General features: G+C 44.1%; 3 protein-coding genes across 3 annotated transcripts; 2 read left to right on the top strand and 1 right to left on the bottom strand.

Annotated features, from left to right (window-relative positions):
• Positions 1-1,295: 1,295 nt before the first annotated feature.
• Positions 1,296-6,845, top strand: LOC132699372 (sodium-independent sulfate anion transporter). Its single transcript, XM_060666037.1, has 10 exons — positions 1,296-1,442; positions 2,376-2,603; positions 3,491-3,682; positions 3,733-4,104; positions 4,158-4,322; positions 5,093-5,254; positions 5,900-6,040; positions 6,131-6,276; positions 6,337-6,504; positions 6,558-6,845. Coding segments are annotated over exons 1-10 (1,839 nt in total). The 5' UTR covers positions 1,296-1,441; the 3' UTR covers positions 6,822-6,845.
• A 361-nt stretch (positions 6,846-7,206) lies between these two features.
• Positions 7,207-15,217, top strand: LOC132699045 (DNA topoisomerase 3-alpha). The gene is made up of 13 exons (XM_060665504.1): positions 7,207-7,444; positions 7,495-7,704; positions 9,340-9,592; positions 9,649-9,819; positions 10,881-11,056; positions 11,803-12,048; positions 12,125-12,597; positions 12,845-13,144; positions 13,202-13,322; positions 13,374-13,710; positions 13,767-14,020; positions 14,079-14,271; positions 15,082-15,217. Exons 1-13 carry the CDS (start codon positions 7,283-7,285, stop codon positions 15,108-15,110), a joined length of 2,925 nt encoding a protein of 974 aa, XP_060521487.1. The 5' UTR covers positions 7,207-7,282; the 3' UTR covers positions 15,111-15,217.
• A 4-nt stretch (positions 15,218-15,221) lies between these two features.
• On the bottom strand, positions 15,222-25,617 carry LOC132699044 (mediator of RNA polymerase II transcription subunit 1). The gene is made up of 9 exons (XM_060665503.1): positions 25,332-25,617; positions 25,143-25,276; positions 22,070-23,064; positions 20,215-20,450; positions 19,505-19,732; positions 18,548-18,822; positions 18,290-18,477; positions 16,307-17,857; positions 15,222-15,302 (listed from the first exon to the last, which is right to left on the bottom strand). Exons 1-9 carry the CDS (start codon positions 25,449-25,451, stop codon positions 15,289-15,291), a joined length of 3,741 nt encoding a protein of 1,246 aa, XP_060521486.1. The 5' UTR covers positions 25,452-25,617; the 3' UTR covers positions 15,222-15,288.
• Between the last annotated feature and the right edge of the window lie 114 nt (positions 25,618-25,731).

Here is a 25,731-nt window from a genome sequence, read left to right as displayed (position 1 = left end):
AACGTCGCAATTAAACGAAAAAAAGTGGCCGAAATTGAAAATCATAGACTTGAAATTTGGCAACGCGAATAGAGTTCCGAACTTATTTTTTAAAAACGTACAGTTTGCGTCCGTAAATCGCATTTACATGAATTTGTTTTAACGTTGGTATATGTCTATTAGATTCTTTGATGTGCCAATTAGATCTGCATCGCCTTGTAATATAAGTTCTTAAAATCACCGCTAGAGGGGCTCGTATTTGATTAGCAAAGCCTCTTTTAGAATTCAATCTAATCTGCCGTTCATTGCAAATCGCTCTGTATATCGACGCGGTTTCCTTATATTCGTTATCCGAGCCCGCAGGTCGGCCCTATCGCACGCGGATAAGTCCCGAAGGGGCCAGGTGCGAGCAGACGACGGACCCACATAAACCCGTCGAACCGTGGAGTTTCTAGGGCACGTGCGTCCTAGAAAAATAAAAAATAATACCCACGCAAGAAAGTATGACGACAGTCATCTTCAAAATGCAGACAGAACGATATTAGCGCCTCGTTTACACACTCTCTTTTGATCACTATGTAAAAATGACAAACTACTAAAATCAGATTAGAAAGCCGTATTAGTGGCGCCGTCTAACCGCGCTGTTGAGACCAATTCGTTTTAGAAGTTTTGGTATGTTCAGGCGGAAGCGGCTAGAGGGTGCTCGCACCAATGTCAACGTGTTCCGTGAATTGCCTGTCATCGAGGATTCGGTGGTTTTCGTTTTACGCATTGCATTGCTGAAAAGTGGGAAAAGAAAAGTGACAACGTTGTAAAGTCAAAGAAATATAGTTCATAAGCATCACGACAATGTTTTTGTGTCCAGATTGTTTGGCAAATGTCCCCAAAATAACAGAAGAAAAATTTCACGGAGAAGAGAAGTTTGCTTAGATTTTTTTCTCCTTAAATAAGCTTTAATGCATGCCCTGCAATTAAATATGCGTGCAACTTTTAACCGATCCGGTATCTTAAAAGGTTTAAAAGTTACTCCTTCCTGCACGAAAAGTAACATTAAATTTGTCCTCCTGATCACGAGGTCTAATTTTGGTCAGGAGGCTTTGATTATTAGGTATTAGGTAGAGAGAACTTTAATAAGCAACCCTTAACAACTTATCGCGTCTGATTTTGGCGGGAACGCAAACTGCACCGGCTTATCAGCGTGTGTATATACATAAATTAATTAAGTTTTTCGGTAAACGTGAGCGCGAGGAGCCGAAACAACATCCTTGAGGGCCGGGCCATAAATTACCTCACAAGCGTTTATCGTTCTTTAATATTTGCACTGCAATTACACTTGGGAAAATATTGTAGACCGAGTATTTAGTTTTCAGATTAATTTTATAGACGATAAGGTTTCGCGCGGACGTGAAGCGCGGCCACCGAAACTGTCGCGTTTTTCAGTTGTTTCCGACGCGACGTCACGAGTAAGTACAGAATCCGTTTCGCAGATTCGAATCGAAAATCATTGATTCGCGGACTATCGATATCCGATAACCACGACGGATGATTTCAACTTAAAGCGATAGTTTTAAAGACCGATTGTGAATAAGAGTTACCATAATTCCCGATTCAGTTTCATCACATTGATGAAAATAGCGTCCAGAACGCCAAAAAAAAACACGTTTTAATTACTTTAAGATGTTGTGCAAATAATGTAGAATAGGTAAAAATGGTCTAGAGATTAGGCGTGGTGTATGGGTATTTTAAAAATTTCTTTCGCTGTAAATACATTTAGGCTTAGATAAATAAATCGGACAACCTGCTCTCTATCGAACGAGGTGTTTTTAACTAGGATTCCCCTATTCATTCATCGCTTAAGAAAATTCCCACTCTTGGACCATTTTTCATAACGCGGTTTTCTTCACTAATAAATCTTTTGCGAGGACTACAAACTAGTCGACCTTTTTGTAATAGGAACAGAAAAATCTGATAATACTCGAAACACAAAGTTTTATAGTTATTGAAACGACGTATTTTAATTTAAATAGTTAGCAATTATCTCGTATAGCCGTAGACACAAGACAAATAACATAAATATTTTCATTTCACACACGAAATCTTAGATTGTGAAGAGTCTATCCGTTTCCTTCTAGCACCAGAAATTTAATAAATATTTAGCAAACCCTGTATGATATTGGTAGTGTCCAGAAATAACACCGCAGTCAACTATTACGTTAGTACATATTAACTGAAATTAAAGACCAACATTATTTTGTCTATGACCTTGACGTCAAGCACATCATCTTCTTTTAAGTTTCACCCCAAATCGCCTTTATGAACTTAGTCACAGACCACAACACAAAGTATAGAGTAAACTGTATTATACAAAGCCTCGTTTAGAATATTTGGTGTTTCAGTGCCGAAACGAACAGAGGCGGCGGCGGACGAGGAAGACCCCGCCCCGCCCGTGCGGCGCCCCAAAATCAAAAAGGTCATCACCAAAAGGATCCACATCCTCGAGTGGCTGCCTCGATATACCCGGGGCGACGTGGTCGCAGACTTCATCGCCGGCATTACCGTCGGCATGACCATGATCCCGCAGTCGATAGCCTACGCGGGCCTCGCCGGCCTCCAGCCCCACTACGGTAAGAACACCAAGGTTATAGTCGTTTCAATGGGAAGTTTTTTTACGCTGATTTCAAACCTATGTAACATGTTACGTTAAATTGTAGCTTAGTTGGTCGTGCTTCAAGTCTTTAGTTTAATCATGACAGTTGAACATTATTCGTATCGTATTTAGGTGGGCAAATCTACTCAGGGCACTCGCCCGTTACCGACATCCGGCGACGAATTTTTGATTTGGTCACTGACCAACACATATACAATGACTTAATATCACCAAGCCGATATTAAAAATTTTGAGACGAACACAAGAGTGAGAGGAGGTTAGACCGAGATGCACAATGCTAACCACAGAATCCAAAAAAAGCATATAATGTTTGGTTTTAGTAACGGTTCTTCTTATCCTGTGCATATTAATTGAAAACAAACTATAGAGCCACAACTATAACGTAACAGATTCTAATTTTATCGGTGCGAGTTTAATTGTCAAATTTTGACTTGAAATTGGCTTCTGGCTCGCCTTATAGTAAATTTTCTGTCTGCTAATCGAAATACAACGGTTTTCGCGTTGGATAACTTTATTGAAACACACATGGAGAATGGCAAAACCTACACTGACAAACAAAATTTACGACATCCGGTAATGATAAAGATGTCATGCTATGGCGTAATTGCGCAACCACTACAAGGCGAAAGGAGAAAACTGTCTGGCATTTTGATGTCCTTTTCCGAGTCGCCAGGCATAGAACGACTCCCGCCACAGACCACTAAAAAAATGTAGGTTTCTGTGCTCTCGCTGTGACAACTTTCTTCTTTGGCACTTCCGACAGTGTATCTTTAAAGCACATCCAAGGGATGTCTACGAATTGTAGACGTGTAGAAATTTTGTTTCTAAAAATCGCCGTTTCAGGTCTCTACACGTCCTTCATCGGGTCGTTCGCGTACGTGTTCGTTGGCACCGTGAAAGAGGTGTCCATAGGGCCGACGAGCCTCATGTCCCTGCTGACGTTCTCGTACGTGGTGGGCTACCCCACCGAGTACGTCGTCTTGCTGACCTTCCTCGCTGGTTGCGTCGAGTTCGCGATGGGCCTGTTTAAACTGGGTGCGTCGCGAAAATCAAAATGGCCGCCGCGCTAGACCGTGCCGTTACAGGTTTCCTGATGGATTTCATATCGCCGTGTCTGACTTCGGGTTTCACGTCCGCGGGTTCCGTGATCATCATCGTCGCTCAGCTGAAGAACTTCTTCGGCGTGCGGATCCAAAGTCACGACACGTTCAAGGCGATCAAGGAGTTCGTGGGCGTGCTACCGGACATCCGGTTCGCTGACACGACGCTCGCGGTCTGCAGCGTCGCGTTTCTGCTCGCGTTCAAGCGACTCAACGGCATCAAGGTGGAGTCAGAGAACGGCAAGAAGGTGCTGTGGTTCCTGTCGATATCGAAAAACGCGATAGTGGTTCTGATCAGTTCCGTGATAGCGGCCATATTGTATAACACGCGCGGCAGCACGCCGTTCAAGCTGACGGGTGAGCCGGGGCCCGCCATTTTCTCTACTTTTGTTTTAACGCGCAAAGCGCAGGTCCGGTGCCGAAGGGCCTGCCCGATGTTTCGCTGCCGCCGTTCCGCGCCCGGTTCGGCAACGACACCGTGGGCGTGGTCGAGATGGTGTCGTCGCTCGGTTCCGGCATCGTCGTCATCCCGGTCGTCGCCATTTTGGCCAACATCGCGATCGCCAAGGCATACAGTGAGTAATTTTTCTCGGGTTTGGCGCGTCGGCCTTTGTACATTCTCCCACTTAAACTACCGAAACGCGGGTTCTGTGCCTTCAAATTTGACAGATTGACGATGCGCTCTGAATCTTTTGACTTCGCGCAGTCATTTAATAGTATATTTTTTGAATTATTAAGAAACCACGGGGTATATTTTTTTTTTGTTACCGGTACTCTTCAGAGGATGTCCTTATCCTTTACTAAAGCTTTTGTAGTTAATACTGTATTTTAGGAACAATACATGTAATATGAACTTTTATATTTAAATATTACTTTTTGGAAGCACATATTGTTTTCGATTTTTTTGACTTTGTTTTTTATTATGAGGAATATTTTTCTTATTTATGAGTCTGGATAGATTCATAGCACTCTGTGCACCTATCGTCTTTAATTTTTTTTTGCTTCCTAATATCTAAGTCTTGGATTCTTCTGTTTGGATTCTGTTTAGATGAATTTATAACATTTACCAATTTTTCTTTTTTTGTGGTCCGGTAACTAACAAATGCCAATTAGATTATTTTAAATAAGTACCATTACGAAGCCCATAACCATAAAACACATATACAATACAATTAACATCTTTTGCAAATTCGAAATGATGTTATTTTTGACACACTGAGTTGGAAAATTGATTGAAATTGAATAAGTTAGACTTATAAGAAAAACTGATCTCTGACTTGAAAACATAACTTCAAAATCAAAAGATCCATATTATCGGTCTGTTATGGTGAGTGTTTTTGTGCAGGCTCGGAAACGATTGTGGACGCGTCGCAGGAAATGATGTCGCTGGGTCTCTGCAACATCCTCGGTTCGTTTATAAAAGCGATGCCGAGTTGCGGCGCTTTCACTAGGTCCGCGGTGGCGAGCAGCAGCGGCGTCAGGACACCGCTGCAAGGAATATACTCGGGTTAGTCAACAACGCCAGCCTTTACAATCGCTGAAAATTGTTGTGCGCCATGTTTTTCGGACACTTTACAAATTTACAAAGCTCATTTTCAAGGAAATTACAACAGACTACTGTAATACTATCTGCACAACTTGTGGATTTGTCCTTATGTTGGTTCTTTCTTAGTAGTACATGTAATCAAAAAACTAAGCGCCAAAAATTTTAATTGAACATTTGGACAATAAGTGCATAAACTTTTTGTGAATGTTCTCAAAAGTATAATCATAGCGCATATTTTAAAATATATTATTACTCGTATATTAGTACCTGCCCATTATAAATTTTATATGTCATTTGCGACAAGCGACTGCACCCAGATCATCGATTCTGACCTGAGTCACAGAGTATATTATTCTTCTGCTTTTACGCTTCGTACTGAATTGGGCAGATTGCTGGGATCATTTGACTATTACCGAAAACATTTCGTTAAACACGTACATGATCACAAACCAGTGGCAACTTTGCTTTGCATACTATGAACCATTCATCGTTCATATTAACACTATATACTAAAAATATTTTAGCTGCATCCACTCAGTATATGTGACGTTAATGTTAATTGAATTGATAATGCTCGATAATTGTGCATTTTTGCCACCGTTGCAGGTGCTGTCATTATGTTGGCGCTCAGTTTCCTAGCGCCGTACTTCTTTTACATCCCCAAGGCGACGCTCGCCGCGGTACTCATCACCGCCGCGAGCAGCCTCATCGACTATGAGATCCTCGTCACCTTGTGGAAGTGCAACAGTAAGTAATCGCGCAATGCATGTTCGCTAGGGCCAAATCGCACGGGCCGCTCGCCCATCACGCGATTATAGTGTTCTGTGGCCGTTTCAGAGGTGGACTTTTGCATGACCCTGATGACGTTCATAATCGGCGTCGTGGTGAGCGTCGAGATGGCGATCGTAGTGGGGGCGCTGCTTAACGCGCTTATACTGCTTAAGATGTGGTCGAGACCTGAAGTCAAGATCGAAGTTCGTTCGGTAATTTAAAGTTCGCGCCTCGCGTCCGGATCGTATGAAAAAATGAAACGACCGTTTCAGACCCTCAAACTCCAGGAGTACGTCTACATCAAACCGGCGCTGGGTTTGTTTTATCCCGCTGCCGATTACCTTACCGAGTCCGTTAAAAAAGCTCACGGAGACCGCCCCACACTGCCCATTGCGCTAGATTGTTCCGGATTCGTCCAGATCGATTATTCGGCCGCGAAGGTTTGGCCGTGTGGCCAGTACGCCGCTGCCCAATTATTTTTTTTAATTTTTAGACGATCGAGAACCTCCTGAAGACGTACAACTCGAAGCACGTCGGCATGGTGCTCGTCAACGTCAACCCGCGTGTCAAGAAAACTTTAAGGAACGTCGCGAACGCCGACAATCTCGAACTGTGCCAGAGCACTGAAGACATCGACTCTAGGGGTCTGCTCTTCAGGGTGGCGGAGGAACAGCCGCTGGTCGCCGGTAACGGCGACCGCCGCTACTCCACCAAGCTGGAGGACATACGCAGGGGCTCGCTGTGCGACGTGGAGTGATTGTTTATATATTTATTGCTTAAATAAACGAATTTAAAGTATTTGTTTTTTTTTTTGCGACGCTGTTATTATTCGCGTGATAAAAACTCGCCATTTAACACTAAGAAACACTCAAAACTGTCGCTTATTGTACAAAAAATCAGAATTTAAAAACATAATTTCGCTGAAATGGTCAATTCCATTCTTATCGGCAATTTTGACCTGCTAAAAATAGGCGCACTGAAGAAACTGCACCGTGGCTGCAGTAATTAAGAAAAGATGATTGAATATTTGGCATCGAAGAAAGATCTATAGTCACGTCAACTAACAATTTTGATATCTATTGCGTCCATCTACGTTGGTAGTAGTCGGTTGGCGTTGTCGTCCAAAGCGTGTTGCCCATCGGCGACATAAAGAAGAAGAAGTGGAAGGTCATAACCGCGAAAACGGTTAAACAAACCCGTTAAAATGCGCGAAAATTCATGGGGCCGCTCTGCAACGCACTCGCCAAACATTCGTCGGTCATCGGGAGGCTGTTTAGTAAAAAACCGGACCGCGTCGCCATGAAATATCTCAACGTCGCGGAAAAGAACGACGCCGCGAAGAACATTGCCGCTATACTATCGAGAGGGAACTCGAACCGGGTAGGTGTACGGTGCACGAGGCGTCGAAATTACGCGCAGTTTATCCGCAGCGGGAAGGCCTGTCACCTTACAACAAGATCTACGAGTTCCGCGCGGATGTTTTCGGCGAAAACTGCGAGATGGTGATGACGTCAGTCTCGGGGCACCTCCTGAACTACGAGTTTCCCGCGTCGCACCGCAACTGGCAGAGTTGTAATCCGCTCGTTTTGTTCGATGCTCCGGTGGTAAAGACTTGCACCGGCAACTACGAAAATATTAAGGTACCCGAAGTGCACAGTGGAATCGGCTCATGTCCCGTTTGACATCTATATATTTATGCCAGGCTTGATGCATTCCGAAAATCAAATATGCCATAGTTTATTTAATTTGTTCACCCACAGTTACATTCTAAGCAAAAATATATATGTACATTTTTTGTAATAGTTATGTCATGGTTGTGCTAAATTTTGATCCAAAAATATTAGATATTAATTTAAAAAATGTCTGTAACTAATAACCTGGAGGTGCTAGAAGTGGACTGCAGCATATTCAGACTGGAACAATAATTCTGTCTGCAGAAAATATATTGAACTAATTATTGAAAAAAACCAACAGCATTTTATGCTAGGGATAATATTAAAAATGCAATATTAGTATTGGCAATGGTTTTACTTAACACTTGAAAACTAAGAACAAAACTGCAATTAAGTTTCACTTTATTTATTGCTCGAAATGTCACCGCCAGCATTTCATGTCCGACCCTTTGAAAGGCTACTCTTATATTTTGTTTCTTGCCCTCTTTTGTTATGGGGTCATTTTTATACATCTGCACCCACAGTAAATCGTCCAACTTTTCTAGATCAGGAGATCTAGGTGGCCATGTAATCGGACCGCCTTTTCCTATCCACCGTTGAAGAATGGAACAGTGTTCCAATTTTTTTTTCTGAAGTACACTAGTTGCTAACTAAAAACTAGATTTTTTTGTTTTAGATGGGTATTTTATTTTTCCCAAAAATAGTTCGCGATTTAACCAGTGCTATGGCTACCTAATTTACCAAAATATTATCTGTTTATAGAGAGTCAGTGGGACGCCACTGATTTCCTTAGAAAAATAATGACCTTTCAATTCGTTTTTGAGCAGATTAGATCTCTTAATTTTTTTTAGTCTTTCGCACGGTTTTCACTTAAAAACTAATTTTTCTGTATGCTGTCATATTAACGATATCGTTAACAGCCAATTAATTGAGAAAACTAATACAAAATCGACGGGTTTAAATTAATTATGAAAAAAGACGCGATCTGGAAACATTATTTTATACTTTATTAATATTTTGGGCTTTAAGAAAGGAAACATTTTTTCTAAAAATTAAAAATGTAAATTACTTATTTATTTTTATTTTTTCCGGATTATTGCGATAAAATGTGTATACTTCAAAAAATGCAAAGTTGAATTAATGAAATTGAAGGAACATTAATAGGAGAGTATAATATAAAGGATTTTCCTCATTACGTCGTGGGGAAACCACGTTAAAAAAATGCGTCAAGTATATAGGTGGAGCGGAAATGTGTCCACATTATGTAAAATATGAATTTTTTAATAGTGAAAACCGCGATATCTCACGAATGGCGAGTCGTGACAAAAAATGTGCCTGAACAATTTTTGCAGCGAATTGTATGACCTATAACTTTTGTCTGACCTATTTTCGCGGTAGAACTCACCGTTTTCGAGAAAAATGGAAAAAACCTCAATTTTATACGTTTGACCTTGATTTTTGACATTTCGTGTATAACGGTATATCTAACGGTCCTGCGAATTTTCAGCTCTATGCGAGTTTTGAATTATTTTTGTCTATTTTGACCGTATTACTAACGTTTTTTTTCTAAAACAAATAATAAACGTGGTTTCGCGTTTCTAGAAAACGCTCGAACGGGAAATCAGATCGTGCGGCGGCCTGATCGTGTGGACCGATTGCGACAGAGAGGGGGAAAACATCGGCTTCGAAATTATCAAAGTGTGCACCGACGTGAGGCCCGGTTTGCGGATATACAGGGCGAAGTTTTCCGAGATTACGGGGGCGTCGGTGTTTCGCGCGCTCGCCACTCTCGGACGGCCCGACAAGAACGTCAGCGACGCGGTCGACGTGCGCCAGGAGCTCGACTTGAGGACGGGTGACGTCATAGACGCGCTTGCGCGCCAGCCGCAACGTTCCGGTCGCTCGTTTCAGGTGCGGCGTTCACGCGGCTGCAGACGCTGCGGCTGCAGCAGGCGTTCCCGCAAAAACTCGCCGAAAAGTTGATCAGTTACGGGTCGTGTCAGTTCCCGACGCTGGGATTCGTCGTCGAACGGTACCAGGCCATCGAGAGTTTCGTGCCGGAACAGTTTTGGAAAATAAAAAGTATTTTCAGTTCTACCTTCTGATCCGGCAACATCACTTTAAAGTCTCGGAGAATTGAATCCGCCATTTTTCTTTGAAACTGTCGACGTTTGGGATCCATGGTGTTTTCTAATCGAACGTCAACGATTGAGGGGGCGATTTTTGGGTTTTAAAAAGAAACCTTCACGTGAACATACGTCCTAAATATACAGGGTGGTAAAAATTTTCAAAAATAAATATATAGGAAGTTAAAACAGTTATCTAGGTCCGTCTCTGCGGTAAATGACGATTCAAAAAGGACCGTGTTTGTTGCATTTTTTGCAAATTTTCTAAACTTTTATTTTAATTTTTTTTTAAATTTATTTTAAAATTATTTAAAAAATATATTTTTTCTAATATCTGCAGTGGTAGTCTAGTTCCGTTGTTGTGGTTAATGATTCAAAAAAGATTATATTGGCAGTGATGCCGCAAAACGCCCCTAGTTTATTTCCAAAAACGTCCTATTTATACGTAATATATACAGGGTGTTGTTTAAACGAATGTCTATAATTACGGCCGCGACTTTTGTATGTATGTATGTCCTAAACGTGTTTACTTTTGATATAAAGAGGTAAAATTTTCAAAAATAAAATATGTTTTTTTTTAAATCTTAGATATATTAATGAAATTTGACACACGTCCTTTGTATCACAACACAATTGTTTTTTTTTTGAGTCTTAAAAACGCTGATTCGATGAGCCATCCACCATATAGTCCTGATTTAGCACCCAATGATTTCTCTTTATTCCCATACATTAAGAATAAATTACGATGCGGCAAAAGTGCTGCTTTGACGTATTGATCATCGGGGTGGATATTTCGAGAAACAATAAAGTCGTATTTGTTGGTAGCTTATAGTTTTTTATTACAAATCCCGAAATATAAAAGGTGGCCCACGTAAAAATTATAAAATGCGCAAAAACCTTTGTTTGGATGCCAGACGTTGATAAATCAATGAAGTCTTGATATTTATATCGGAATTTTGTGTCTCTTTTTAATTAAAAAAATAAACCGAATGTATATGGGATGGTTGCCTGTCGTAGTGAATCACACACGAAACGATCTAACGACCGAGTTTACGTGGAAACGCGAGAGGCTCTTCGACGAACGGTCCTGCCGAGCGATTCTCGATCATTGCTTGGAAAATCCCCGAGCGGTCGTGGAAAGCGTGGACGGTAGGCCCAAGAGTAAATGGCGTCCTTTACCGTTGGACACGGTGGTAAGTTTATCTGATGGAGACGTCACAATACAGTAAACCAACGTTTAACGTAGCGGCTAGTTTTGTATAAATTTTAATTCTAAGGCTACGAGGCTTATATGCTAGACTACAGCTCTGGTAAGGGTTCCTAGGTGGTAGGTATTTTCAAGATTGGATTGCTAAAGACAGAGATCAAGTTAACCAACGAGGAAACCCACATCACCTTCTTGTGTACTGTGAGGAATAAAAAAAATCCAAGGAGTCAACGCACGACGTAAACTGTAAAACGCTAGTCGAGCATTGTTCCCAAATTAACTATCATTGATGTAAGAATTCGATTCTTTTAAATGACGTCCAACAAAAGTTTTAGGAAATAAAAGAACTGAGTTGGGACGAAGACCACATAAGAGGAGATCGATAGAGCTTGTGTCAAAATCAGAGGACATTCAACATATCTTTGAGGAAATAAAAGAACTGAGAAGGACTGCAAAGGAATCGTGACATCCAACAAGAAGTTTAAGGAAATAAAAGAACTGAGTTGGGACGAAGACCACATCCGTGCCAAAATCAGAGGTTTGAGGAAATAAAAGAACTTCAAAGGAATCCATGACATGCAACGGAGGTTTGGTGATATAAAAAAACTGACTAATAATAATTCAACCCTTACTAGAGCTGTAGTCTAGTATCTCTCAGTACACCATCTTCAAGCGAAGGCTAGTTTTGGTTTTCGGTGCGACGTCGTAATCGATGGAGCGGGGCGTTTTCAGGAAATGGAAAAAAACGTATCGAAAAAGCTGCGGATAAACGCCAAAGAGACGATGAGAATCGCCGAAAAGCTCTACACCCAGGGTTTCATCAGTTACCCCCGCACGGAGACGAATATATTCCCGAAGGAGCTGAACCTCGACAATTTGGTCGAGCAGCAACGCGCCGACCCACAATGGGGCCCGTTCGCGCAGAGGGTGATCGCCGAGGGCGGAGCCCGACCCCGCCAGGGCAAAAAGTCCGACCAGGTAGGTGAGACGGGCGAAAGAAGTGTGCAAACGAAAACTTCCGCGGTACGTTTTAAACGTTTGGGATTTTGTGCAGGCCCATCCTCCGATACACCCGACCAAGTACGCCGGAGGTCTCGCGGGCAACGAGAAAAAGGTCTACGAGTACATAGTGAGGCATTTTTTGGCGTGCGTGCACAAGGACGCCCAAGGTTTCGAGACTACCGTCGACGTCGAGCTCGCCGGCGAGAAGTTCACCGCCAAAGGTCTGATCGTATTGGAACGGAACTACCTGGACGTGTACGTTTATGAAAAGTGGAACGCGAAAGAGATAAACGAGTACCGGAACGGGCAAACATTCGAGCCGAGCGTACTCGAAATGGCCGGCGGTTCGACCACGCCCCCTAAACTGCTGACCGAGGCGGATCTGATCGCGCTGATGGAGAAGCACGGCATCGGTACCGACGCCACCCACGCTGACCATATCGACACGATCAAGTCGAGGGAGTACGTCGGACTGCGCGACATCTACTTCGTTCCCGGCAACTTGGGCATGGGCTTGGTGGAAGGGTAAGTAGAGATCAATATTATTTAAGCACCCAACAACAGTCAACAACACACGCTAGGCATTGGGGAATATGTAATAGACGATGTCGGATTACCGAGAGTCCACTGTAATCACATTTACCAGCGAACTCGACGCGCGAGCTTAACGCACGCCCGCGCACGATCCCATTTCCGATCGGCGGCATATCCCAAACCCAGTGTTTTTTTTTTTTAAATTAAAGAATAAAAATATATTTCGTGCCTTTGCAAGGTACAACAAAATCGGGCTCGAGGTGTCGCTGGCCAAACCGACGCTCCGCGCCGAGTTCGAGAACGACCTGAAGCTTATATGCGAAGGCGCGAAGGGGGCGGAGACGGTGCGGCGCGAGCAGATCGCCAAATACAGGGCGGTGTTTCGGACGGTGGCGGAAAAGATGCGCCTGATCGATGATTCCCTGTCCGAGAGGCTGGACGATAGACCGGTGCCGGTCAGGGCAGGCCCGGTCGACGAGCCGACCACGCTCCCGGTCGTTTTCCCCTGCCCCAAGTGCGGTAACGACATGTGCCTGAGGTGAGAGAGGGCGAGATGTTTCGTACTTGGTCACGCTCATCGAGGTTCCGTTCGCAGGAACAAGAAGAACGCCCCCGGCCATTTCTTGGGCTGTGCCGCCTATCCCGGGTGCAAGAACGCGCTATGGCTACCGAGTATCGTAGGCAAGGCAGAGCTATCGGGCGAAAGCTGTCCGGAGGTGAGCATGGTGTGACAACGAGGTGGAGGGAGTAACGGTCGCGTTTTTCAGTGCGGACCGGACTACAAAACGCTGAAGGTGACGTTCGTGGACAATCCTTTCCCGGGATACCCGAACTCTGGGGTGGTATGCGTCGGCGGTTGCGACCCGGACGTGATCGAAGCCCTCGGCATCGACCTGAGCGCCGTGAGGAGGGCAGCGGAGACCCGGGGCTTGGCGCCACGCCCCTTACCTCGCCACAACGCCCCAGAGGGCGCCGACGACGTAAGGATCCCGGCGCCACGCCCCTTACCTCGCCGCAACGCCCCAGAGAGCGCCGACGACGTGATGTGCGCGTGCAACGAAAAGGCGATCGAGTTAACTGTTAGAAAGGATGGGCCTAATAAAGGTACGCAAAAGAGAGACGGAGGACGTGGAGAAAATCGGGGACGGGCGTTTTTGCAGGCAAAAAGTTCCACAAGTGCGCGTCGCAGACCTGTAACTTTTTCCTGTGGTCCGCGGAGGGCGGGACGATGGGTTCGGCGACATCACCCGCCGCTAGGCCTGCGCCGCCATCTGGCGACGAGCCGAGGTGCAACTGCGGGTTGGCGGCGGTCGCGAGGACCGTGCAGAAAGAGGGCCCCAATAGAGGCCGCAGGTTCTACTGCTGCTCCAAGCCGGTCAACGAGCAGTGCCAATTCTTCCAATGGGCGGACGAGGTAAGTGGGCGTCGATGGGGATGACGATAGAGGGCGCTCCGGACGAGTTTCGTTTCAGCCACGACCGGCTGGCGGCGGCGGCGGCGACGACGGGTGGGGAGGAGGTGGCGAGCCAGGAGCGAACTGGAGTTTCAGGGGAAAGGCGCGCCGGGGGAGGGGATCCTCGAATGCGACCGGGCGATCGCAGCCCTACAACGCCGGTTCGACAGCGGTCAGGCGGCCCCGCAAGTGCGGCAAGTGCGGGCAAGAGGGTGAGTCGCCAAACCCGTAGATATCAACTTAAAAACCCTCGTTTCTGATTTAACTAGTGAATTTTTCTTGTCCATTTCAATCAGTTTGCAGACAGAATCGCATTTATTGAGACCCATTGTAATCAAAACGACATCAAATAATAGCTTATTCTGTGTGATTTCTATCAGACTTCAGTTGTCGATATAATTTCCTGTTATCTAATGAGTGGACCTCACTAAGATCACGAATTAAAATCTCATTGGGGTATACAAGTTTTTCAGTCTCCCATCGGTAATGAAAAATAGGCGGAGCATTGAGAGTTTAAAAGAATGCTTGTTCTATTGAACTCAATCTCTATCGACTGGCAAATGGAGAGTGGTTCGGTAACGCGGTAGTTGCCGTGGTCACAGCCTATACAGTGTGTTCAAGATAATGATTTCTATCATGGGGATATTGGACACCATTGAGTGTGACTTTGGTCTTGGTAACGCCGCAGTGGGCGTGGTGACAGTGTATACATATACTATAAGTTTTTTCCATGGTAAAGGATTTTGACCTCGGCAACGACGTGGTGGGCGTGGATAGAGTCGAAATCTCTTTCCCGATGAAGAGTTTTTGAGTATGACTTTTTTTGTCGTCAACGCCTGAGTGAGCGTGGTCACAGTCTAAATAGGTGCGCACCTATGTTTCATCCTCTTTTCCCCAAGACCCATCCGTTGGGCTCGATTTTGGACTCAGTCACGCTCACTCGCGGTCGTCGCAGATAATTAGTTAATCTCAAAATTCTAAAAACAGCGCGCCTCATCTAAAGTTATCGTTATTATTTTCAGGTCACACGAAAAACAAATGCCCCCGGTAGCAGAGAAGGCGCGTTTTTTCCAATCTCCATTGTAATTATTTCCTTTTTCTTGTAAAACAAAAGATACCGCCAGCGTTTTTTTTTATTCCCGATACTAAAAAAAACCACGCATATGCAAAACTAGTTTATTCGGAATACAGTTGCCACAGTGAGGCATCGTCGGCTGCCGTCCTCATCTTCAATTCGACGAACCTGTGACAAAAACAAAAGTGACGCCTCGGCTGGGTATAATACGACCAAAAATATAGTACAGTACCTTAACCGTAGACCTTCGCGGAACCGTGGTAAAGCCCATCCCGATAAATGTTTATTCTGCATTAAGTAGGTCTTGCCTAATTGTGGAAACTTGAAATTTCTTAAGAGTTTAATCTAAATTGTAATATGTTGGTATTTATTACGGAGGAATTTGACTGTGATCCTTCCAGTAAGTGTATTTATGTACCTGATTCTCGAGCTTTGACCCTGCTATGCTGTTTTCACTGGAAGGATAAGTACCTGGACTCTATTTATCTTACAGGTAAGTTTGTAAGTGTGTGTGTTTGTTGACTAACAACATCCTTCTTCTTGTATTTTAAATATTTATTAGAATCTTACAATTACATACATAGGAGAACCCAGTGAAAAAGTTTAAAAACATTTGTCAAAATGCGACTTTCAGACAATAGGAAAATTTTTTAAAATCTCAAAAATCAGGTGTCTACAGGTTTAAATGCGGATCTTGTCCTAAAATTTATATTGGACAAACAGGTAGATCCTTCAATAAATAAATAAAAACAATAGTCTAGGTTCTAATTATGATACACACTTAAACACAGAAAAACACATTTTTGACGACAATTTTGATATTTTACATACAGCCACAAAAAGTAGAAAATTAAATTTATTGGAAGCCATGGAGATTAACAAAATGAGAAATGTATTGCTTAACGATCAATTAGATTTAAATACCTCCCCATTATTAAACTTAAATCCTCACAACATTAATTAAGGTTTTAATGTCATTTTTCGGTATATATAGTATCAGGTAGTTTGTAAACATTACATTTGATAAAGACACGTTGTTGAAGAAACAATTGTCATGTGAAAATATATAATTTCGTGAAAATCTGAACTTCATATTTATTTTGGAAAATGGATTTTCATCAAAAGCCACCACCTCAGTTGAACTATATTTCTGGTCGCGCTATACTACCCACCTTCGTGCTCTTCCTTGAGCTTCGACCCGGACCCGAGCACCGTGTGCAGGTTATTGCGGAACTTTTGCTCGAGCGAGTTCATCGCCGGTATGACCAGCGGGAACTTTTGCACGACGATGTCGTTCTTCGTCACCATGTCGAAGATCTTGGTGTCGACGGTGGTGGCGGGGCCCCGCAGCCCCGCGTCCGCCTTCTTCTTGTCGTCGACGGCCGTCGCCCTCGCCGACAGCTTCGGTATTTGGAAATTCTTGTCCAGCGTCTTCATCATGCCCTCCATGACGAGAGCGGACGCGTACGGGTCGACCTTGGGCTGTCCCTTGAAACTGTTCTCGACGTCGTTGGGCGTCGGACTCGACTTGCCCCGTTCTTTCATCGTCGCGAAGATCGACTTCTCGGGCGCCGACCCTTTGCCCGGCTTCGCGGACCTGTCCTTGGGCGGCCCTTGGCCTGAGCCCAATTTCGGCGACCCCTGGATCGTCTTGGGGGTCGTTTTCGCGACGCTATTGGACGTTTTGCCACCGGACGCGTAATTGTTGATCGGCGACGGCTTAGACGCGGAGGCGGAGCCGCCCGGTTTGACGACCGGAGGTCGCGCGACCGACGCCCCGCCCCCTTTCTGCATCTGCTGCTGCGGCTTCTTCGAGGCGGGGCCGCTGTTGACGCCCGGCTTTAGACCGGTGTGTATTTTAGGCGACCCCGTGCCCGACGAAGGAAACGAAACCGCCCCCGCTCCTCCACCGCCGCCGCCACCCTTGTTTTCCTTCGTCCGCGTCTTGTTGATCGTCAGCTTCATGCCGTCCGAGCTCGGCTTCACCATGTACTCCGGGTTTTTCATCGCGGCGGCGGCGGCGGCTTTGACGGTCGCCGCCCCCGATTGGTCTTTGTCGACGACGCCCGCCGCCGCGACGAGATCCGCGGCGTCGAAGTGCTGCTTCAGCTTGTCAACGATGGCGGATAGGGAGCCCTTGCGGTTCCGCAGCTGATTGGGGTTGGCCTTGGGGTCGACGCCGCCCCCGGGCGACGTCGCATTGTCCTGCTGCGCGGGCGGCGCGTCGCCGCTCCCGTCCGTCGGCGGTTTGCTTTTCGCGACCGCGTTGCCGACGCCGAATACCGTGCGGGGGCGGTCCTTGTCCCTGCTCGACTTGCCCCCCGTTTTATCCGACGCCGGACCGCCCGATTTCGTCGACGCCGCCCCCGCCGTGCTCTTCAGCGCGCTCATGCTCGGCTTGCCGCCCGAATGCTTGCCGGCGGCGGCGGAGGACGAGTCGGCTTTAGAAGGGGGCGGGCCCATCACGGTCGAGCCATCCTCGCCGCGCCGCTTCCGCTTCTTCTCGGGCCGCCCCTTGTCGTCCCGGCCGCCGCGGCTGCCGCTCTTTTTCGGCCGCTTGTCGTCCGGACACTTGGCGACGGGAGTGATGGTCACCGAGCCGGTGGGCGGGGCCGCGACCGCGACGCCGCCGCCCCCGCTCGGCGACCGCGACACGGGAAATATCTCGATGCCGGGCGGGGCCTCGCCGCCCACTATCGCCGTTATGCTCACGCTCGCCACCGCTGCAAAAAAAAAAATGAATTCCACTCGGAGCGGTGTGTAATTGAAAGGCCCTTTTTCTAGTTTTTATTGATGGCATCAAAAATAATCTGCCGATCGTTACTTGAAGATCAGTCGAACGATGAGAGTGGTATATCTTCGAATATGACTAAAATAGAGAACCAAACCAAAAGTATTTTTATAACCTCGGTCCAGCAGCGATGAAAAACCTCATCAACAACACAGTATATCCCATCCTTTAGCTCCGCCCCCGTCAGACCGTATATAAGCAGGACAGAGTAGAATGAGAGCCAATCGCAGTTAATTTCTAAAAAAAAACCTACTGCGAAACGTCAGCAAGTTCGATTTATCATTAGCTCCGCCCCCTTCAGACCTATATGAGCAGGTAGACAGTAGAATGCGAACCAGTTTACGGTTACGCTCCGAAGACTCACCCAAAGTCTTCTCGTCCAATTTAGATCCCGCGCCATCTTCCGCGCACTTTTCCGTCGCCTTGATCGTCCTCTCGTTCTCCGAAGCGTTCGACAGCTCGTCCATCATGTCGTCGACGTCGACGCAGCCCTCAAAATCGCGTGCCTCCTTGTCCGCCGCAGCGTCTGACAGTTCGACGTCACTGTGCAACCTAAACGCCGGGCGTACGACGAAAAAATAATGATAACGGTAACGAATGGAACGAGACGACGCGTCCCCACCCAGAATTCGGCGTCGTCACGTCCGTCTCTTGCGACAACGGGGTACTCCTCGACACCGAATCGCTGCTCGACGTCTCCGCCAGCAGTTCCGGATCGTCGCCGCCGTCTCCCACCTTCCGTTTGCCCTCCCGCCACAATTCCTCGTCGGCTCTTCGTTTCGCGCCCCTCGAGGAATCCGCCCACGCGTCGGGCAACTCCGCGGCCCCCTCGGAAGGTGGGATCTGTTGAAAATTCGACCCCATCATCGGGTCGTTCCACACCACTGCGTGTTGTTCCTGCGGGACACGAAAGGACACTCACCACGTAGCAAAAAAACAGATTATACCTCGTTAATAATAAAAGACTTCACTCTAAGGACTACAAAATGCGAAGTTGAGGCCAGACCCTATTGAAGCAAATTTTATATTTGTATTGTATCTGTTTTGACGAAACCACTCCTGTGTTTTCCTTTCGAAACTGTCTAACAAATTTCTTATTAAAAGTTCTCGTACTTTTTCAATTCAGACATTAAATGAAATAAAATGAATGAGTACATTCGATGTCTGTACCCACTACGCTTTGGTGACATAAATAGACAACATAATAAACAAAAACCGAATTACACACTGTACACACGCGTAAAACTGTTTTCCTTGTAAATTATCATACACCAACCGAAGAAGTATATCGGAGAACATCGTCGTGGGTCGTACAGAAGTTTTGAGCAAATAAAAAGCGCAAAACTCCCCACTATTTAGAAGTGTGCAGATTTCGAATAGGTTGCGCTATAACCTCAAAGTGTCTCCTAAAATGACGGGGATCCTTTTTTTTTTTTCGTTAAATTTTGTCAATTTTGTGGACCAGCGAAATATCGCTGCTTCTAGATCATTACCTGCCACTCTCGAGAGCTTTGACAACCAACGTAAATCTATCGCATTGGGAAACGGTGTGTAATGATGGGGTTGGGAGGGGGATTACCTCGATCATCATGGCGCCGTGTTGGGTACCGTGGTTCGGCACGTGACCGCCCGGTTCCTGCTTGATCTTGTCGTTGAACCCGCCGTAGTCCGTATCGGGTTCGGGCCCTTTCTGCCCGCCGGGGTCCAGGGAGCCCAGGGGCAAGTTAAAATTTTCGTGGCCCCCCGAATACAGAGCGCGTCGGCTCGCCTGTTTCTCCCACATCTTGGTTACCGCCCTTATCGTGATCTGCACAACAGAACGACTGGTGAAAAAAACATCACCTGACCAACGGAAACGTGTGTGGTTTTAACGGCGTAGAACCACAATGCCCTTGCGCTATCTAAACACTTAACTCTTTCAGCAGCCATGTTGCTTTTTTTACTATCGACTCTAATAAAATGAATACAGGAATTAGTGGTGGTGAAATTAGAGGACGACTTTTAATTAGAAACCAAAATCCATTTGAAGGGTTCCTCTTTCAATCCCAATCCCATCCATTGTTGTAGCGATTTTTGGCTAGGTATTGAGCAGTCAAAAGAAAACGAATTTGTAGGTTATAATGGTGCCCTTTTTTACCATTAACTCCAACCCATAACTCCAAAAAATTACCATTTCATCTTAACCTATTAGGGCGACCACGCCCACTTTTGGCCACTTGCAAACAAGAACAGCGACCAAAAAAAAAAAGCCATTTTAGTTTTTTACTTACTTGGAGAGCTTTAGCTTACCGGTATGGAGAAACTCTTGTTGAGCACTTTGGTCGCGAGTTCCGAAATGGGGTCGGGGGCGTTGCCGCCTCCCGGCGACGGGGCTCCCGGGTTGTGTATGCGACACACCAAGTTGGAGATGTCCGACAGGTCGATGTCCGCGGTGGCCATACTCTCTTCCAGAGGGTGCTCGAGCGAGATCGAGATCTGGGTCGAAGACAGGGCGCTGATCTCGAACATTGTCATGTTCTCGAAGTCTGCAATGAGAAGACTGGTAAAGCGGCATTAATCCGAAAGAATACTGACAATGTATATTCGCGCTTATTATTTAGAAATAAATATATAAATACTGTTGTTTTAAACGTTAGAGACTTAAATATTTTATTACACACAAATATTATTTAAAAAATTCGTTGCTTCGACGCAGGAAGAATAAAAACGATTTGTAAATAATATTACAGCAGCCTGTGGAAAAAAAAAATCCGACAAATTAGAAATTCCGCCATGTTTCTCAGAAATGCTGATTTGTTTTTCAGAAATTCTGACTTCTTCTCGAAAATTCTCACTTAAGTTAGAAATTTCAACACGTTTCTCAAAAATTCTGATTGAAGTTAGAAATTCCAACTTGCTTTTCAGAAATGTCGACATGTTTCGCAAAAATCCTCACTTAAATGAGAAATTACGACGTTTCTCAGAAATTCTGACTTGTTTTTCAGAACTTTTGACTTAAGGTAGAAATTTCACCGTTTCCAGGAACTTTCGACGTGCTTTTCAAAAATCTTTACTTAACTTAGAAATTCCGACTTGCTTTTCCGAAATTATGGCTTGTTTCTCAAAAATTCGGACTTGCTTTTCAGAAATCCTGACTGATTTCATGAAAAGGCTGCCTTAAGTTAGAAATTCTGACCTATTTTTCAGCAATTCTCACTTGTTTCTCCAAAATCCTGAGTGAATTGAGAAATTCCAACATGTTTCTCATAAATTCCGATTAAAGTGAGACATTCTGACATGTTTCTCGGAAATTCCGATTTGTTCCTCAAAAGTTTTGACTTAAGTTAGAAATTTCGACATGCTTCTCAGAAATGTTGACTTGTTTGTCAGAACCACTGAGTTAAGTTAGAAATTCCGACTTGCTTTTTACAACTTATCATCTTTTTCTCAAAAATTCTGATTTACTTGTCAGAAATTTGGACTTTTTTCATAAAAATCATGATTTAAGTTAAGAATCCCAACACGTTTGTAAGAAATTCTGACCTATTTTTCGGAATTTCTCACTTGTTTCTCCAAAATCCTGACTGAAGTCAGAAATTCTGACATGTTTCTCAAAAATTCTGATTTGCTTCTCGAAAACTTTAACTTAAGTTAAAAATTTAGACGTTTCTTAGAAATTCTGGCTTGTTTTTCAAAAATCCTGACTTAAGTTAGACATCCCGACATGTTTCTCAGAAATTCTGACCTGTTTTTCAAAATTTCTCACTTATTTCTCAAAAATTCTGACTGAAGTGAGAAATTCTGACATGTTTCTCATAAATTCCGATTTGCTTCTCGAAAACTTTGACTTAAGTTAGAAATTTCGACATGTTTCTCAAAAAATCAGACTTGTTTTTCAGAACCACTAAAAACTTCAACTTGTTTTTTTACAAATTATCACCTGTTTCTCAAAAATTCTCATTTACTTGTCAGAAATTTTAACTTTTGTGATTTGGTCCTCGAAAATTTTGACTGATGTTAGAAATTTCGACGTGTTTCTCAAAAATTATGACTTGCCCTTCAGAAATTTCGACTTATCCCTCAAAAATTTGTCGGTCTTTCGACGTTTGCGTAAAATCACCGCAATTTATGAATAATTCCGAATTTTTTTTGCGACTGCATTTACCTTGCCTGCTGTGCGGTCTCACACAGCTACCGACCACGGTGTTGAAGAGCGCCTGCTCGCGCAGGATCGCCAAAATCCGGGCGACGTCCGCGGGATGCGTGAACGGCACGCTCGCCACCACCGTGCCGACCATATTTTTATTTTCCGTCATGAAATAGCAGTGAGTCTGGTCGGGCAAGGTGACGAACAAGCCGCGATTGTTCGCGCAGCTCAGTTTACCGTCGCTAACGTGAGCAACGACGAGATCGAGCAACGGCCGCGGCCTCTGTTGCGCGGAATCCATCTCGTTCGGCCACGCCTCTATCTGTTGCAGTCGTTTGACGAGGCCCACGCACACGGGCATCGGCCTGTTTAATTTGAGGACGAGACAGGCCGGAATCACGGCGCTGTTGGCCCCGGTCAACGGCGAGTAAGAGGGCGTACTTTTAGCTCCGCCCCTCGTCACCGTTATCAGCGTCGTGGTTTGCAGTTTGTGCGCGGCCGAACCCTCCATGCAAACCGTCACCCCGTGGCCCAACCCTTTCGATAGTATCGCGTCTATGTTGATCGGATCGAGATCGCCCCGTTCGACGTCGATCAGTTCGTAAGGGGAGACGAAATAAGTGAGTTTCATGGGATGCCCGCCCCTTCGTTTCTCCAACAAACCGACCGGACTTTTGTGGAGCAAATTGAACGGCTCCTTGATGAACATTTGGAGCTGCGAGAGGGCGCTGAGATCGGCCTCGAGCGACTCCAGCGCGGTGAACGCTTTCGATTTTACCTTTTTCTCGGCGTTCAGCTGGTAAATGGAGACGAAACCCTCGAGTTGGGCGGTGAAATCGGCGAAGTCGCCGCGCGAGAGACAAGCGACGAGTTCCGCGCAACTCTGGGGCTCCGCTTTGCCCTCGTGGTGGATCTTGACGTCTTTGACGACGCCCGACGCCTCCAGGACGATTTCCAAGTAAAACATGTCGGAGAAGATGAACACGCCCGTGGACTCGACGACGAACCTCAACCTACGGTTCGGGTCGGTTAGGGACATCGGCATTTAAAACGGACTATTAAAAACTACACCTCAGTTACCGCAAACGCGGATGTTAAAAGTAAAAGACGAATTTTTAAAAAATGAAAAATATACGAATTTTTCACTCTCTATAAAGTGATGTGGGACGTCGATACGGACAAAATTAGGGAGAGCCTAGACCAAAATGCCCTAATGCTTTATTATGCTTTATTTCATTCCCGCATATCATATGGCACAATATTATGGAGAAACTCTGCCAATGCTGTTCAAATATTCAGGATACAGCAAAAGGCTATAAGAATTCTTGCTGGGGCTAAGCACAATGAACACTGTACTCCATATTTTAAAAAACATATGATAATGACAGTGCCGTGTATCTATATCTTCCATGATCTTATAGAAATTCACACACATAATAATATATTTGAAGCTGTGTCTCATAGTTATCCAACACGTGCAAAAAATTTTATAAGAGTTCCAAAGCACAGCTTGTCACGTCAGACCAAAATTCTTTAAGTACAATGTGCTGTAAGATAGGTACAGACATATGGCTTTTGAGGTGTTCAAAACAAATATTAAAGTGTTGCTTATTGAAAATTGTTTCTATAGTGTAGACGAGTATTCCATCCAAATAAAAAATTTAAATTAAAATCCTTGGTTTACTGAAATGTGTGAAGATCATAGAATACTATCTTGCATTTTCTGTACGATTTTTATACTCCGTGTTAGTGTTTTTGACCTTTACATTTATTGTTCGCTACTGTGTTATTTATAAAATACTTTTTTTTTGCACCTTTATACTTTTTACATTTTGTTTTTGTATTTAGCTTATATTGACAGGCTACAATTGTATTATTATTGTACAATATGTGGTTAATAAAAAATTCTTCTTCTTCATCATAAACACATTTTTATAATTAAAAGTATTTTTTTTTAATAAATCAAAATTATATTTAAAAATTTGGAAAGTTGGAAAACTCCCTCTAAAAGCCTCGCCGACAATTTAACGTATTATAAACACATGTTCGGAATTTTAAAAAAAATGTGCAAAAATTAGTGTTACACTATAAAAACATTAAGACCTCCCGAAGGATCTTAGAAAGCTTCCTTTAAAAGTGAATCCCCCAGCTACCATAAACACATTTTTACAATTAAAAGTCTAAGAAAAAACATTTTTAATAAATAAAAATTATATTTAAAAATTTGAAAGGATTTTTTCGAAAGGTCTTAGAAAACTCCTTCCAAAAGCAAAACCCCCCCAGTTACTATTTAATGTATCATAAACACTTGTTCGCAATTAAAAAAAAAGGAAAGATATATTTTTAAGAAATCCAAAAAATGTGCAAAAATTGGTGTTAAAAATATAAAGAGGACTTCTTGAATGGTCTTCGAATGCGAAACCAGTCAGCTACCATCAAAGGTATAAAGTGAAAGCAGAAGAAGCCCAATTGTTAATAAGTCAAAAATATACAATAGAGCTTCGGTAATCCGGATAAGTGAAATGTCCAGATAATTGGAACCTTTTTAAAAGCTAAAAAAATTCACCCAATAAACAAAGTTATAGCATTTATTAACAAAAAATGTACATTAACACCTAAAAAATGAAAGACAAAGAACACCCGCGCCTAGTTTTGCGTGCTCTCTTTGGTGCCATGGTGCTTTTTAACTTCGCGACTCATCTTTTGCGGCTTTTTAATAATTAGAAGATTCACCTAGACAACACCATAAAAGTTACATGAAATTATTGAAGAACAATTAATATTTGAATTTTATCCGGATTACTGGAGAATCTGGATTAGTGGAGTTCGGATTAACGAAGCTCTACTGTAGTTAAAAATTGGTGTTAAAAGTAAAAGACGAATTTTAAAAAAATCAAAAATATATATAAAAATTAATATTGCGTTGCGGAGATATTTCGAAATCTGTTACCTATCAAACGCAGGTTTTGGAATTAAAATAAATAGAATGACCCGTCTTTCTTGCAATTTTTAGTTTTGATAAAAATATCAGTGCCAACGCCAACGTCCTTAATACATCCTCACAGATGCGTCGCTAGCTTCACAAACTAACCCCAATTGCCTGGTGAGGCTTTCCAGCCTCTCTATCATGCTCTGCAGACATTTGACTTTTATCGAATGTTGCAATGTGTCGAGACACTTCTGGTGTTGGCTCTTTTCGACGCTGTCCAACGCGTACCTTTTCTCCTGGAAAGCAAAATTCAATAAATCTATGCGGCCGCATCGCAGAAGCGCTTATTACCAAAAGGGTCATCCGCACGTTCTTGGAAATCTCAGGCAACGGTTTAAATTGCGCCGCCTTGGAGCGCAGTTTTTCCATTAAGATTTCCAGCTGCCATTTGTTCTCCTTGGCCACTTGCATCGCGGACGACGTTCAAAACTACAGACAAAGAGCGCACATTTATAAACGAGGATGTTGTTCGCGGAGGCCCTCGAAAATCATTGCTCGACGTCTGGAATCACACAAAAAATAAAACATTTCGTCCCCAACAGACATTTGTTTACTTTCTGTGCCCTAAATAAGTCAACTGCCATTTGTCTTCTTCATCTATGGAGAAAATTACCACGATGATTCGGCGATGTTGATCGTATATCCTTGTTCTATGGTTGGCCGAGTATCTAGAGTGACATCGCCCAATAAA

This window comes from Cylas formicarius, unplaced genomic scaffold, assembly GCF_029955315.1.
Source record: "Cylas formicarius isolate icCylForm1 unplaced genomic scaffold, icCylForm1.1 PGA_scaffold_3__17_contigs__length_32017465, whole genome shotgun sequence".
Lineage (NCBI taxonomy): Eukaryota > Metazoa > Arthropoda > Insecta > Coleoptera > Brentidae > Cylas > Cylas formicarius.
The sequence above is the reverse complement of the archived record's forward strand: the minus strand, read 5'-3'. Positions and strand labels throughout refer to the sequence as shown.